The sequence below is a fragment of the Lepidochelys olivacea genome, assembly GCF_965140295.1.
Source record: "Lepidochelys olivacea isolate rLepOli2 genome assembly, chromosome: 9".
NCBI lineage: Eukaryota > Metazoa > Chordata > Testudines > Cheloniidae > Lepidochelys > Lepidochelys olivacea.
This window is the reverse complement of record NC_140419.1, coordinates 16,224,865-16,239,192: the sequence shown is the minus strand read 5'-3', so window position 1 is coordinate 16,239,192 and position 14,328 is coordinate 16,224,865. Positions and strand designations below refer to the sequence as shown.

Here is a 14,328-nt window from a genome sequence, read left to right as displayed (position 1 = left end):
TGCCTTAGGGAGCCATTTGAGTAGCTGAAAGAGAAAATGTGGTCCTCTCTCTGTATTTCTATCAACCAGGAACTAAAATACCAGATCTCATGTTATATTGGCCCAATAAATAGTATTCATATGCATTAAAAACCTCGATTAAAAATACAAATACTAGAAGTTGCATATACCCCTAATAGAGACATAGCTCAAATTAAAAGTCTCTCTTGAAGGCTAGAGGTAAACTAGTTTCCCATTGTGCCTTTTTATTAGTTCATTAATTTCTTCATGCAACCTGCATTTTTATTTCATGTGTTTACCATTTCAGGGTTTACAAGTAATAGCCACCTATATTGCTAGTCTGGTACAATATGGATTACTTTAAAAACTAATTTCGTATTGGTTTTCATTTCATATTAAATATTCATTTTTTAAAAAGAAAAAAATTTCCACTATCACTGCTGGCAGTTATTAGTCATTTTATGCTTGTTACTTTGGGACTACTACAGAGAACAATTTCTACAGAGATCTGGAAGCCTTCTTGCATTCCAGTTCTTAACTGAATTATTACAGTTTTAGACTCTAGCTGTTTGATCCTGCGTGCATCCAAGGAAATGGCAAAGCTTCCATTCAGCTATGTAGGCTCAAGCCCTAGGTGATATAAAATCACATCAAACCTTCAATCTTAAATAATATTTATGAGTTCCCATTGATTACAGTGACAAGATAAGCACCATTAATGATTCGCAATGTTATATCACATTTTCAGTATATGATCATATACTTCTACATGCCACCCCTTTACTATCAGTGATCGGAATGAATTAATTTGAAATGCATCTAAATGTCCTATGAATAATTTACTTCTATAGGCCTGGAATTATTTTAATCGCCCATTAACAAAAGAACTATAAGGACTACTATTAGTGGTATTCCCTAACAGAAGAATGACTGCCACCTTGGGCAAGCTAGAAAATTTGTCTAACAAGACACTATGTTGATTTTTCACTAGCCACATAGATGTATACTTGTATCTTTAAAAATATACCTGGAAGATTTTAAATACAAATATATTGTATATGGACCAAAGTTTCCTTTGCTGTATGGTGCATAAATATGTAACAAGCCAGCTTTTCTTTGTATTATATGTCTTGAATTGTGTTACAAAGCACAAAAGAGTAACAATGTTAAACACTTGAGAATGTCATCTCTCAGACTCTTCTGTGGTTTGTAAAACTAGATCTGGGTTTTGAACCTTCCGCCCACCTCCACTTTAAACCCACGGATTTATTTAAAGATGGGATGAAAAGCACTATCGCCACCATGGTGTTTTTTTCAAAACTAAAGGGAAACCTGTTTTCTGAATGAAGGATAGGAGGATCCTGAAAGAAGAAAGGGGATACTGTAAGCAGTTACTTAGATTGTACGCTCTTTGGGGCAGTGACAATCTCTTTGTTCTGTATTTGTACAGCATCTAGCTCAGTGTCACTACCGCAATACAAAGAAAGAAAGAAAAATCTGGCACAGTTACCATTCCTTTCGGAAGTGCTTCTGATTGGGAGAGAGGAGAGACAAAGAACTAGAAGTGTCCCAATGGTTCCTTCTTGCCTTCTTAAGCGTATATACAACAAGGATGGAGAAAAATCCCTTTTCTGGCTCAGGTTCTTCCCCCCCTCCACAAACCCTTTGAGTCATAGGTCATGCAATGACTCTCCTCTCCTCTATAGAAAGAGCAGACCGCTTTCACAGACTGGCTGGCTTTTCAAGGCAAGCTGGGCTCTGCCTGGCCCATGACCTCGCAGTTACCTCTCAGCCTTACCCCAATCTGTTTATGTAGGGACAATTAGTGATCCCAGCTGGGTGTAATGAGACTGATGCCACCGGCAGAGGACTACTTAAACAGCACTGAGCTCAGTTGAGGGGAGAAGAGGAGACAGGACGTTTCCTCCTTCTTTCTGGGAAGAGCCTGGGGTAGGCCTCAGGGATTGAAAAGGAGGCAAGACTCTCCTATGGAGATAATCCCACAGGGAGCAGTGAAGGCTCCTGGAAGCTGGTGGGGGGGGGGGGGCTGAGTTAGGGCCTACAATGGGTGGAAGAGACCCACAGGGAACAGAGTAGGCTCCTGTGGGAGAGAGCCTTGAGACAGGGTTTGTAAGTGGAAGTAGAAGACTTCAGTACCCCAAGGGGACAGAAGAATTATTCAGATATTTGGACCTTTCAGTTACCCCAGAAGGGGTTTGAACTTTATGTGACTTGGTTGGAGGGCCGAGCCACGGAAGACCCAGTGAGAAGCAGACGACCCACAAGAGGTGCTGGAGCCAAGGTACAGGTGACATTATGCACCGATTCAAGGGGACATTCCAAAGGTGTGCCTTTGGAACACTGCAACTACATAGCCAAACACAGCCAAATGTTGAGGCTTGACACTTGATGGTGACTCTACATCATGACCCAGTGGTTAGGTTCTGACTCACTGGTAGGGCTATTTTGCAAAGCAGGCTTACCAGTTCATAAATTTAAACTAAGCCTGTGTAACTGTGGTTTCCCGAGGCTGAAGGAAATGTCGCTACAGCAGCTGATTAGCTACAGTGCTTGTTATTTTGCTCATCAAATCGTGGGGGATGGTGCGGATGGTGGCATGTATTGTAAATAAACAAATGCTTAGTCACCACTGGACAGCAACGGGGACTTCATGAACATTTTATATCCTTCCATGTGCATGTTTGAGCACTCACTTCCTTCCTCATTTTTTGGGCACTCGTTCAGATGGTGGTTGTTTCTTGGAATCTATTCTGTATGGAGTTCCCACACTATGTAGACGATGGACTTAAAAACAAAACTTATTCCTTACATTCATAGATTTTTAAGGTCATCCTATTATGATCATGTAGACTGCCTACCTGAATGACATGGGCATCACTATGGAAGTGCATCATTTACAGAAGGCACACAAATGCACGGCTACGGAACACTGGCACTTGCCAGTGTAAGCCGTTCCAATCCAACCCTCATCTCAGGGGTAGAAAAGTTCCAACATCCTCACTCAAGCCAGTGACACCAGGCAAAGGGAAAAATAAAAATGTGCCATTTGAATCATTTGAATGTGTCTTTTTAAAACACAGATTCCTTCTGCAGACTGTATTAGGACTTCCCTTTCTGTTAATTGAAAATGGAATTCTGTCTTAAATAAATTTTTGTACTGATTTATTATTAAAGGGAATTACATTTTTGTTGAAGGAAAAACAGAGTTAAAAGTCAAGAAACTAACAGAGCTAGGATGCATTAACTGGCAGGTATTTATTATGCATCAGACAAGCACATGAATCATTCAGACCTACAGGCAACTAAGAAGCATTAGCTTATGCCAGCACATTGGCCACACAGCCTAAAGTGCCATCTCACAAGCTTTCCCTCTTTTCTAAGTGTAAAAAGCCAATCTTCAAACACTGCATTTGGTGAATGACATTTAGAACTACAGTAGCTCACTTTGGACACATACCCGTAAAATCTCCCTGCAGATGTACGCAATCCACTCCTCCTTCAAAGTGTTCCCTTTTGTGTTCTTGATCAGATCGGTGACAGAGCCAGCACCACAGAACTCCATCACCAGCTGGCAAAGGAAACAAAAGAACAATGATTGTAATTAAACTTGAAAGCATCCTCTGGGTTGCAATAACCAAATGTAGTACATTGCAGTTGGCAACGTATTTATGATGCAATTTCACTGCAACAGAAAGTGATCACTGAATAATTTTGAGTTGAGTTTATTTGTTTAAAAAGAATTTTTTGCATTGCTTGAGAAGCCTGTTTTCCTTCAAGAGGCATCAGAACAAGAAATTGGAGTAACTTTATTACTGAAAAACAATGGGAAAAAAGTTAGAAATCTTGATGTCACCAATCCCACTGTGACATATTCTATATTCTCACTACAGGGCCTAGTTCTATATCAATGCAAATATGTTATATTCAGGTGCCCCAGAATCAGTCTCTTGAAGATAAATCTTCCATAAATGTGTGCAGACATTATTAAACCAGGGAGAAGTTTTCTACCTATAATTCCATTTCTAATGATCTACTTAAGTTTTCACTCCTTTCTGCTGTGGGGCTGTTCTCTGCTTCCTTTCATATCAGAAAACATCTCTTAATGGGTAAAGTTTGTTAATCTGTGGAACAGTCTGCCAAGGGGAGTAGTTCACTAGAGTTGTTTCAAATCAGACTGGACGGATTTTATCCACTCTTCCACTGTTTAATTTGTTTTAACAGTAAATATAAAAATCCAAACAGAGGGCATGAACCTGAGGATCTTATTCAGGCCCAGGCCCAAAACTGATCAGTCATGAAATAAGAGAGACAAGACCAGCACAATGGGTCTGATCCTGCTATCCATGCACCCACCAAATTCCTACTGTTTTCAGGGAAATTTTGTGCACATAAAGAATGCAGGACTGTACCCAATATGTATATATATACACACACCACATAACATGAATGATCATAAAAGAAAATTTTCCAGTCTGTAGATTGGTTTGCACTTCTTAAATATATGATTTTAATTTTGCTAAAATAATTTGGTTTATTACTTGGGGCTTAGACAATATTTCATGTTTTCAAACCAATTGACATCACTTTACTAAAAACTGAAAGCTGAAAAGAGAAAGGGGGAAAAAAGACAATAAAAGGGTTAACTCCCCCCAACTGCTTGGATGATTCAGTTATAGGTACTATCCTATTGGCACAGTCATAAAACAAAGACCAAACACTGTTACAATCTTCAGTTCAGATAAGATACTTGAATAGAACATTGGGAACAATGCTGTACTAGCAGGAAGAAAGACCATTTTGACCTAGTACGTCCTTTCCATATCTAGTTTTGGTAACTTCTAGAATCATTTGTTTCTCAGGTCTGCTCCAGATGAAGGCTGATAAACTCTTTGCATGTTCCTAAGAAACAAAATTGGACTTAAGAAATGAACTTATGATTGGCTAAATCAGTCATGTGATCGCGCAGGTAATTAATGCAACCACAGAGATTAAAACTTTCTCCTCCTAAATGATAAGAACAAGGATCAAAACACCAAACAGTGTTACCTGGTCGACAGCTTCACAACCCAGAAAACAAAATCGATTACTAATTGCTCCCCATAAAATGGAATAATATAACTCTTGGCAAAAAAGAAGTTCTTCCCTTTCTCTTTTCCCTCGTAACTGACTGATACTGTACATGGGAATTGTAATATTTGCATGTGTATCTGGTGAAATAAGCACTTAGGATACTATAGTCATGAGGACTATAGAAAATATTTAGATAAGTCATTAGCTAAATATAATAAATTTGATATACACATACAGGACATAAAACTTAAGGGTTTCATTACATTGCATGCTGCTGTCATGGAGGCTGAGGATAGTTGATGTGTGTGTGAGAGAGAGACTCCTTATACCCCCATTCAGACCCCCAACTCCTAACACTACCGTGCCATCATCTCACACTCACGTCCCAGAACATCCCCCTCAACCACACCCCACCCCGCACGTTGATCCAGTTCCCTCCCAAATAAATCCATCTGCAAGTCCCTACCATGACTCCAAACCCACAGTTTTGCATCTGGCTAACAGATCGGTGAGTTGTGGCAAGAAACTGAGGGCGAATTTCGAGTCCCAGGCAGGAAAAAAATGGTTGGGAATGACTGTTCATTTGTCTTCTCCCTCAGGACTGACAGACGATGCACATTGTACCTATGTTTATATTGCTCATAACTAGAAAGCAATGGAAAATGAAGGGACCTTTACCCTATATATTGCAATCACAAAATATTAAAAAGAAGGACCAAACATAATTACAAGTATCCACTTTATCCATTAATTTGAGTGATCATCTCTATAGTCCTGCCAGCTCACTCAGTCCTACACTTCTGTCCTTGATTTCAATTTGTAGCAAGAAGTACATCAAGTAGCCACTTGCCTCATGTAACCCCTGAATAATTGTGAAGTATCCTAAAAATAAAAAAAGATGAGAGTCCCAGGAGAGTTTAATTCCCAACTCAGCTTTTCAAAAACACTAAGAGGTGTACAACCCCATAACATGTGTAAGAGAATATCCAGCACCCGCAGATATTATTACAATACTGATAATACCAGCAGCACACGGGTCCAGTTGGGCAAGGGTCCAACAGGGCTTAACAATGAACATTTGTTGCTAACTGTGAGGCATTGCCAATAAGCTGTGCCATTGATTCTTTAAGAGAAGGGGCAGTAGCCAGTGAACAACGTTGTCAATGTATCTCAGCCTGCAGTAGAAGGATAATGGACCTCTGACTCAAAGAATGGCACTTCTTGTGAAGGCTTTGTACTGAAGGGATAAAGAACTAAGCAATTGCTACAAATAGCGATGGACAAAATATGTGAAGTAAAATTGTTCTTCCACAACATTTTGAATTGCCTGTTTGTGTTTTAAATTCACAAAGTACTGCAAAAATATAGCTTTACTGTGAGAAATTATTCAGTGAAGTTGGCCACAGGCTGTATTGCGCTTTATCTTCACCTCCTCCACTGACTAGCCATAACAGTGTTTTGCACATGTACAGCAATTTACAGACATTATGTATCACAACATTTGCGTCATAATGCCAATACCTTCATTTTATACATACAAGAATAGAGGTTTGGAATGGTTAAGAGATTTGCTCGGGGTCACCATACAAGTTGGTGGCAAAAAGCTGGTGATCATGTCCAGGAGTCATGGTCCCTGCCCTGTTTTCTAACTAACTGCCCACTACAAAAGGAAGGATAGTCTTGTGGCTAAAGCAATGTGCTGGGAATCAAGAGATCTGGGTTCCACTCCCAGCTTTTCAATAGGCTTCCTGAATCTCAGCTTCCCCATCTATAAAATAGTGATAAACCTGATAGTAGGTGACAGGATTAGTTATCAGGATTCATTCCCTCATATTTGTACAGTGCTCAGAGATCTTCAAATGTACTTGCATTGTGTGCCTTCTAATCTGTGTAATATTGCCTGTAGATGCAAGACTAATAGAGCGGTTAGCCTAATAACTGCTTGTATCATTACCAAGCTTGTTAAATGCTGGAGATATTGAGGGGTGGGGGAAGATACTAAACCCGAAATGCTGACTAAATTTTTATTACTCTTAATTAAATTATAAGCAGGACAGAATGGAGGTAAGATCACATTCTGAAATTTAATTTCCATGGCTGATCATTAAGGATTTTTAATATAGTTCATTTAGTATTTATTTTCCCTTTTATGTTCGACTAGAGCAACAATCTTTACAAGCAAGGCTTGTAAAAGCACAGCAGCTGTTACTCCATTGTGGCCTGCATTCTCTGAACGTATTGCTTCATGAATCACAGCTTGCGAATGAATCATTTTTCTCTTGATATAGAAGTGGCCTCCAAAAACATTTCCCAGGCCCCCTCTGGCCCCTCCGCCACTGTGCATTACATTCGGCTAGCTCTGAATTGAGGTCCAGAGCTCAGAAATAACTAACACTTGTGCGTGAAGCCATTATCCAGCAGACCGATCTGGACTCCTCCCATAGGAACTTCAATACTCAAGAGAGGGCCCCTCCAGAACTATTTGTCTGCAGCAACTCCCTACCCTTCCTGTGATTTTCCTGTCCCTAACACCAAGTTCTTTCTTGCCACACCCTTGCCCTCAAGAGCAACTGATTGAGTCCCAACTGTTCAATCAATCCACGCCATGTTTAACCCTGGATTCTGAAGTGGAATCTCTTCGGTAGTCAGTTCACACCAGGAAGCTAGGGCATAGGAGCTCTGAATAGAAACATGACAATGACCTGCCCTTGGGCATTGGTGGGTTTTGGCCTAAGTTACCTTCATGGTCACATGAGTCCCAGCTCTTCGCCGGGCACTGCACTACACACCAAAGGCAGGATTTTCCAAAGTGCTCAGTGTTGTACCTACTTCGCTCCCACTGGCGACAACGATAAAATGCCCATCGACTTCCATGGCAGCAGAGCTAGGCTAACACCGAGTGGTACTGAAAGCCCCCTTCCCAACTTACTAGCCAATGCTCAGTCCCAGACTTGAATTTGATCAGCTAGCATTCACAGAGAGGAAAGCATAGACAAAGCTTGTGACGAAATTGCATGATATGCCATATCTATTGTTAACTGAAGACATGTTTAATCCATCACATGGCTGTCTGCCCTCACGGCGCCCACTGTGGATAAGTTTACTAGGTGAGAGATTTATGGTAGAGGACATGTGGCAAGATTCTGGTGCACAGAGAAAGTAACAAATCATTATCTTGTCTCGGACCCCATTCAACGTCAACCCAGGTTTGATTTACCACAAAGGCAATGGCGCCTTCTCAACCGGTTTCATACCGGACATGGAATTTGTGCTCCCCGCTACTGTTCCTCACACGTTCTTGTCAACTGCTGGAAATAGCCCACATTGATTATCACTACAAAAGGATTTTTTTTCTCTCCTGCTGGTAATAGCTCACCTTACCTGATCACTCTTGTTACAGTGTGCATGGTAACACCCATTGTTTCATATTCTCTGTCTATATAAAATCCCCCTACTGTATTTTCCACTGCATGCATCTGATGAAGTGAGCTTTAGCTCACGAAAGCTTATGCTCAAATAAAATTGTTAGTCTCTAAGGTGCCACAAGTACTCCTTTTCTTTTTGTAGAAATTCTTTGGCATTTTAGACACAGTCCACCATGTCAATGTGGGCAGCCACAAACCATGATACACATTGTTGATGACTGCAAAATGACTTATCTTTCTGGAGGCCTTCATGCCTTCAACACTGTTGATAAGAAAGTTGTGGCTTGGCTTGCCCGGATGGCATATGCCAAATAAATAAATAAATAGTCCCAGGCTCCCTGCCAATGATCCCCTCAGACTTTAATGCCTGCAGGCCACCTCAGAGAGTAAATCTCCTAACTGCCCTGCCCAACAAGGACCAAGCTGCATTGATATTAGCTCCACTTCCTGGCTTCCTCTCTGTGTAGATAGGCTGCAGAAGGCCTCACAAAACACAATTGGTAGCGATTATGTGTGTGAGGGCTGAAGGCAAGGTGTGTTACTACAGCCTGAGTTGTCCAGGTGCATGCTGTGGGTAGAGAGAGTTGACGGAACTGGCCAAAAGGTGGGGAGCAAGGTGGATAAAGCCCTGTGCTTGCTACTTTGCATATGGGGGGCACAAAACCTATACACAGTTCCAGGGCCGGCTCTACCTTTTTTGCCGCCCCAAGCAGCGAAGCAAAAAAAAAAAAGCGGCCACCAAAGAAGAAAAAATGAAGAAGCTGCCGCCGAGGAAGGAGCGCCGCCCCATGAACAGCTGAAGTGCTGTCCCTTCTGATTTGCTGGTGCCTAGAGCCGGCCCTGCTCAGCTCTGTTCTTGGATACAGAATGGGACTGAGAGCAGGTCAGTGTGTCAGGACAGCCAATATAAACCTTTTAGGGACCATTACACTTTCATAGCTCCTTCATAAAGGCCCCCTTCTTTACTGTCGTAAACATCATTACTCTTTATACGACAACCACAGTTATTAACACCTGGAGCCAAGAGCAGAGCATTAAAAATTCCATCACCTTCACCTGGTAATTCAGCAGAAAAGCTGCTGCTTGTTTCTGAAAATGAGAAACCAATTGATTTTGTATTAAGCATCGATTAAAATATTCAGTAGAAAGGAACGTTCCCATTCAGCGTGCTGAACTGAATAGATAAAAGTGGGTTTTAATTGACTCTACTAGCAGTCCAGCTAGAACAGGTTGCAAATTAAAGAGCACTGCCTACAGTTCTCAGACTCTGCTCCTTTTAAAGCTTCGGCACCACAACAACACATCTGTCTGGTTGCTTTAGCCCACGGGGTACAGAAACGCATGCCACTGACACACCAGTCTCCTTCCTTCGAAGGCAGTGGCCGACAATATAAACACCCTTGCAGACTTTCATAAATAAATAATTTGCCTGGCTACATTCTGTTAGCACCTTCTAACAGCACGAGGCCAGACAAGTAATTCATGCCACTTAGGAAGCCTGAAAATAGGTATAGTCAGGACTAAGCAGGACTTCAAAGAGTGGAAGAGAAATGAGTGGACACAGTCACAGGATTGAGAGTTACAGTACATACATAGCTCCTGCAGAAATAGCTTTGAACAAAACTGGAAATTAAATAGCTTAGGATTACTTAGCGACAAAGCAGCAAAAAGTTTTGCTTATGACACACTGTCTATCCTCTCAGCCAGACTCCATTAACCAGTCCTGTTCAATGCTAGTCTCCTTATAACTGCCTCTTTCCAAACACTCCTTTTGTATTTTGCTCTCAGGTCACATGGATTATCGCTTAAAGTGGGCCTTGAAGGAACTGACCAGAATTAAAGGTGAGCTTAAATCTTTTCCTGCAAAGCTCAAACTTCTAAATATTTAATTTGAGTTGGTTAAGGTTTCAGCTGTGCAGAGACATTCTCCAATGAGTCCACTCAACAGAATGATAGAGCCCAGCATGGATAGAAAATCTGTACCCACAACCGATCTGCGATCCACAAACATGGTTTGCAGAACAAGACCAGTTCTCTTAGGTACACATATGTGCAACCCCCCCCACCGCTCCCCCCCCCAAAAAGAGTGGATGAGTTTGCATGCATGTAAATGACAGCAGGATTTGGATCATCACTATGGGCCAAATTCTACTCTCAGGAACACAAATGTAAATCTAAACTGCAGTGGGAGTTCCCCTGGATTTACACCAATAGTGCCAAGAGTAAAACTGGCCCTTATAGATTTTAAATGCTGAAAAATATAAGAAAAAATTAAATGGTTCCAGGTCTCATTGTTACATTTTAAAATCTTTCCTTTTTATTTTTTGCAGGATTCCCCTGATGCGTACACCTCTGAACCTGGAGCATCTGCTCACTGACAGCCTGGCTGCAGTTGGAGTTATCCTGATTTAGGATCATTCTTGTGAGAGCCACCCCTCAGCTGATCTGTCTGTAAGTGACATTATATCTTAGGAAAGGCTGACTGAGTGCACTCCCTCCCAGCTGTGGCAGAGGACTGCATGGCAGGGCATAGAAGCAGGGACTCTGAGGTACTTGCCAAGGGTAGGTATTCTGAAGGCTGCATGTTTTTATTTCCCCCTCTTCTCCCCCCCCCCCGCCTTATAAATCTACCTTCGCACTCATTTTTAGGGTTGCCATGGAAGCAATCCATCTCCCACCAGAAAGGCAAGTACCTCTCCCCACTGGGGGAATGGCTACATTACTACTGCTCTGCCCTCAGCTGTCACCAGCCTGAAGCTTACTCTGCATGCAGTGTAAATCCAATTCTAGAAGCCACAGCAAAATCCTATACAATTGTACACGCATGGCAGATCTTGTTGGTTAATCACTTCAATACACTGCAGATGACAAGGACAGATGACAATCATCCAGCAAAGCAACACCCATATTAACACATAGCATACAGCTATGGGGTAACATATTGAACTTAAGAAGAAACCCTACAGCTTCTGATAATATTTCCAGAAACAGCTCTGGAACATCAATGTGCTCAGGAAGGACTTCTTTGTGTTGATCACTTTTGCAATCAAGTACAAGTTTCTTTATGACCCCCTGCATAATTCTATCCCTCTCTAAAAATCCATCACTTACATCCCCTCCCCATGCCCAGCACTCTGACGCTGATGCCAACTTCAACATCTTAGTGGTCTGCCTCTCTCAAATGACCCCATGCTTTCTTGAACAGTGATGCACAATACATGGAATGCTCTCTTTGAGCTGGTATAAAAGGCCACTACCCTCTATTCATTTAATCTTTCTTGATGCCTACCATGACACCTACAAGCAATTTGTTCACTGTCCTCTACTCTATTTACTTTATTTATCTGATGAGTGAACTACTCATTTATGTGGGGATAGGAAGTCCAGTGATCAGAGGGAGGTCATAAGGAGACTGGAATTAAGGCTGGGAATTGATGTTTGGGGTCAAATAGGTGATAGGATGGAGGGATGATGTGGGGGTGGAGTTGAATTCAATGGGTTTAACTTTATAAAAAGTTCACTAGCAAACTTTCTGCCTACCATCACACTGATCGCTTTGCTTGTGGCTCCAATGCTCATCCTCTGTCTTCTTAGACTGCACATTCTTCTGTACAGGGAATGTGTCTCTCTGTGTGGAGCTCTCTTGTTCACAAGGTGTGTGCATGCTGCCCCTCCCTGCCCAGGGCTGTGCTAAATGGTAGGTCACTGTGGAGTAGGAGGTGTTGCAATAATTGGGCCTACAGTTTTCCCCTAATTGTGAGCTCAGGTAGGAACAGTGTCTGAAAGTTCAAAAAAAGTCACAATAACCTGTAACAACAAATATTGATGGGAAAAGATGCAATAAAGAGACAGACTGAATTAGTCCAAACAAAAAGGCCTACTGCCATGAATCAAGGACCGTGTTAAGATCATGCCTGATAAACAAAACAGTGTGGGGCTGGAAATCAATGAACCAAAATTGGGGTGTGGGAAATTAGATCTAATTGGTGGACAAAATAATGAGAGGAAGGGTCATTCTGTCCATCACTCCCTTTTGGGCTCCTTAAAAGAAGAGAAAAAAAATCAGTGGAGGAGAAAAGCTGACTACTGTGACACTGACTGATGAGAGAAGGAGAAGAAGTGAGCTTCACCATCATGGCTGCCATACCCATCATCTCCTGGGACTCCTAATCCTGAGAAATGTCCTGATCAGACCAGGTCTGAAAAAGGGACCCCAAAGACATTTCCATCTCCACCATCTCCAGCTAAATCCTGAACACCACCTAGGATGTGAGACTTGGTCTCCCGCCTCCCACAACCGTCCTTTTCCTTTCTTGCCTTATTTCTTCTCTTTCCTATTTCTCTCCCTTTCCCTTCTGTCTCTTAAGAGTCTGGCTTAGCCAGTCAAGACTGCATATTTTGCAACATGCTGAAAGCCTGTGACCAGAAATAAGCAGCCAGAAGCAATGCCCTGAACAGCCAGACGCTGGCACATGTTTGCCAGGTCTCAAAGCAGCTGATAAGATCATGTATTGTGCCTGTGGTGGGTTGCTGTTGTTTTTTTTAAAGCAGTGAGGTTGCAAGTTAAATTCAACACCAGAAACAGAAGCTGCATTTTTAAAATCTTTGCGGTTCTTTTCTTTCCCCTTTTGCATGTGTGCCAATCTTGTTTTGTCTTCTAGGAATTGGGACTGGACTTTAACAGCAGCAGCAACACTGACAGCTTTAGCCCATCTCAACTAACTTCTCTTTTTCCAAAAGGGAAGTTATTACCATCTTTACTACCATCTAGGACAGAGGTGGGCAAACTACGGCCCGCGGGACCGTCCTGCCCTGAGCTCCCAGCTGGGAGACTAGCCCCTGGCCCCTCCCCCGCAGCCATGCCGCCATGCAGGGAGCACTCTGGCCCACCGCTCCTGCTGGGCAGCGCGGCTTGTGCCTGCCCACCTCCCAGGCTTTCCAATAAGCCTGTCCTGCCTCTCTGAGCGGCATGGTAAGGGGGCGGGGGGCAAGGAGTCCTGGGGGGCAGTCAGAGGACAGGGGGTGGGTGCATGGGGTGGAGGTTCTGGGATGGGGCGGTCAGGGGACGGGGACTGGGGGGGTTGGATAGGGCATGGGAGTCCCGGGGGGGAGGGGCTGTCAAGGGGCGGGGGAGTTGGATAGGGGATGGGGGAGTTGGATAGGAGGCAGGAGTCCTGGGAGGGGGCAGTCAGGGGACAAGGAGCAGGGCGGGTTGGATGGGTTGGGGGTTCTGAGGGGGACAGTCAGGGGGCGGGAAGTGGGAGAGGGTGGATGGACGGGGCAGGCTGTTTGGGGAGGCATAGCCTTCCCTACCTGGCCCTTCATACCGTTTCGCAACCCCGATGTGACCCTCAGGCCAAAATGTTTGCCCACCCCTGACCTAGGAGATGGTCAGACAGGGGGGTTTTCCTTCTAAAGACTCCCCACAGCTAAAGGGTAAAGGAAAAAACGGATGTTGTTAAAATGAAAGCCTTAGTAACTTACCCTACAAATGGTTTAACTGTTTTCTTTCTTTTCTATAGATCTTTAATAAAGGGTTAACGGATGTTTAATGGTGTTTGCCAGGGCACAAAGCATGTCTGTATATCATTCTGTATATCAACCCCCCTGAACCTCATTTAACACTGTTTAATGTTGGACAATTTCAGGGTGATGTTAATACCTTTAACTCTTTCAGCCCATATAGTTCATTACATTAATGCAACAGGGGCCATTGTCTCACCCCCTCCCACCCCTGCTGAAGGAAGATTTGCATCCACAGGGGGATGTGTAAGGGAGCAGTCCATGCACTACCCTGAGCAGACTGATCGTA

The 14,328-nt window shown here is 42.9% G+C and overlaps 1 protein-coding gene across 7 annotated transcripts in view; it reads right to left on the bottom strand.

Moving 5' to 3' along the window:
* TNIK (TRAF2 and NCK interacting kinase) overlaps positions 1-14,328 on the bottom strand; it is a 300,446-nt gene that overhangs the window by 107,974 nt on the left and 178,144 nt on the right. For all 7 annotated transcript variants that reach the window (XM_084638591.1, XM_084638586.1, XM_084638585.1 and 4 more), the window contains exon 5: positions 3,479-3,589. In XM_084638591.1, coding sequence (XP_084494717.1) covers positions 3,479-3,589 — 111 coding nt within the window. The remainder of the gene's footprint in view (positions 1-3,478; positions 3,590-14,328) is intronic.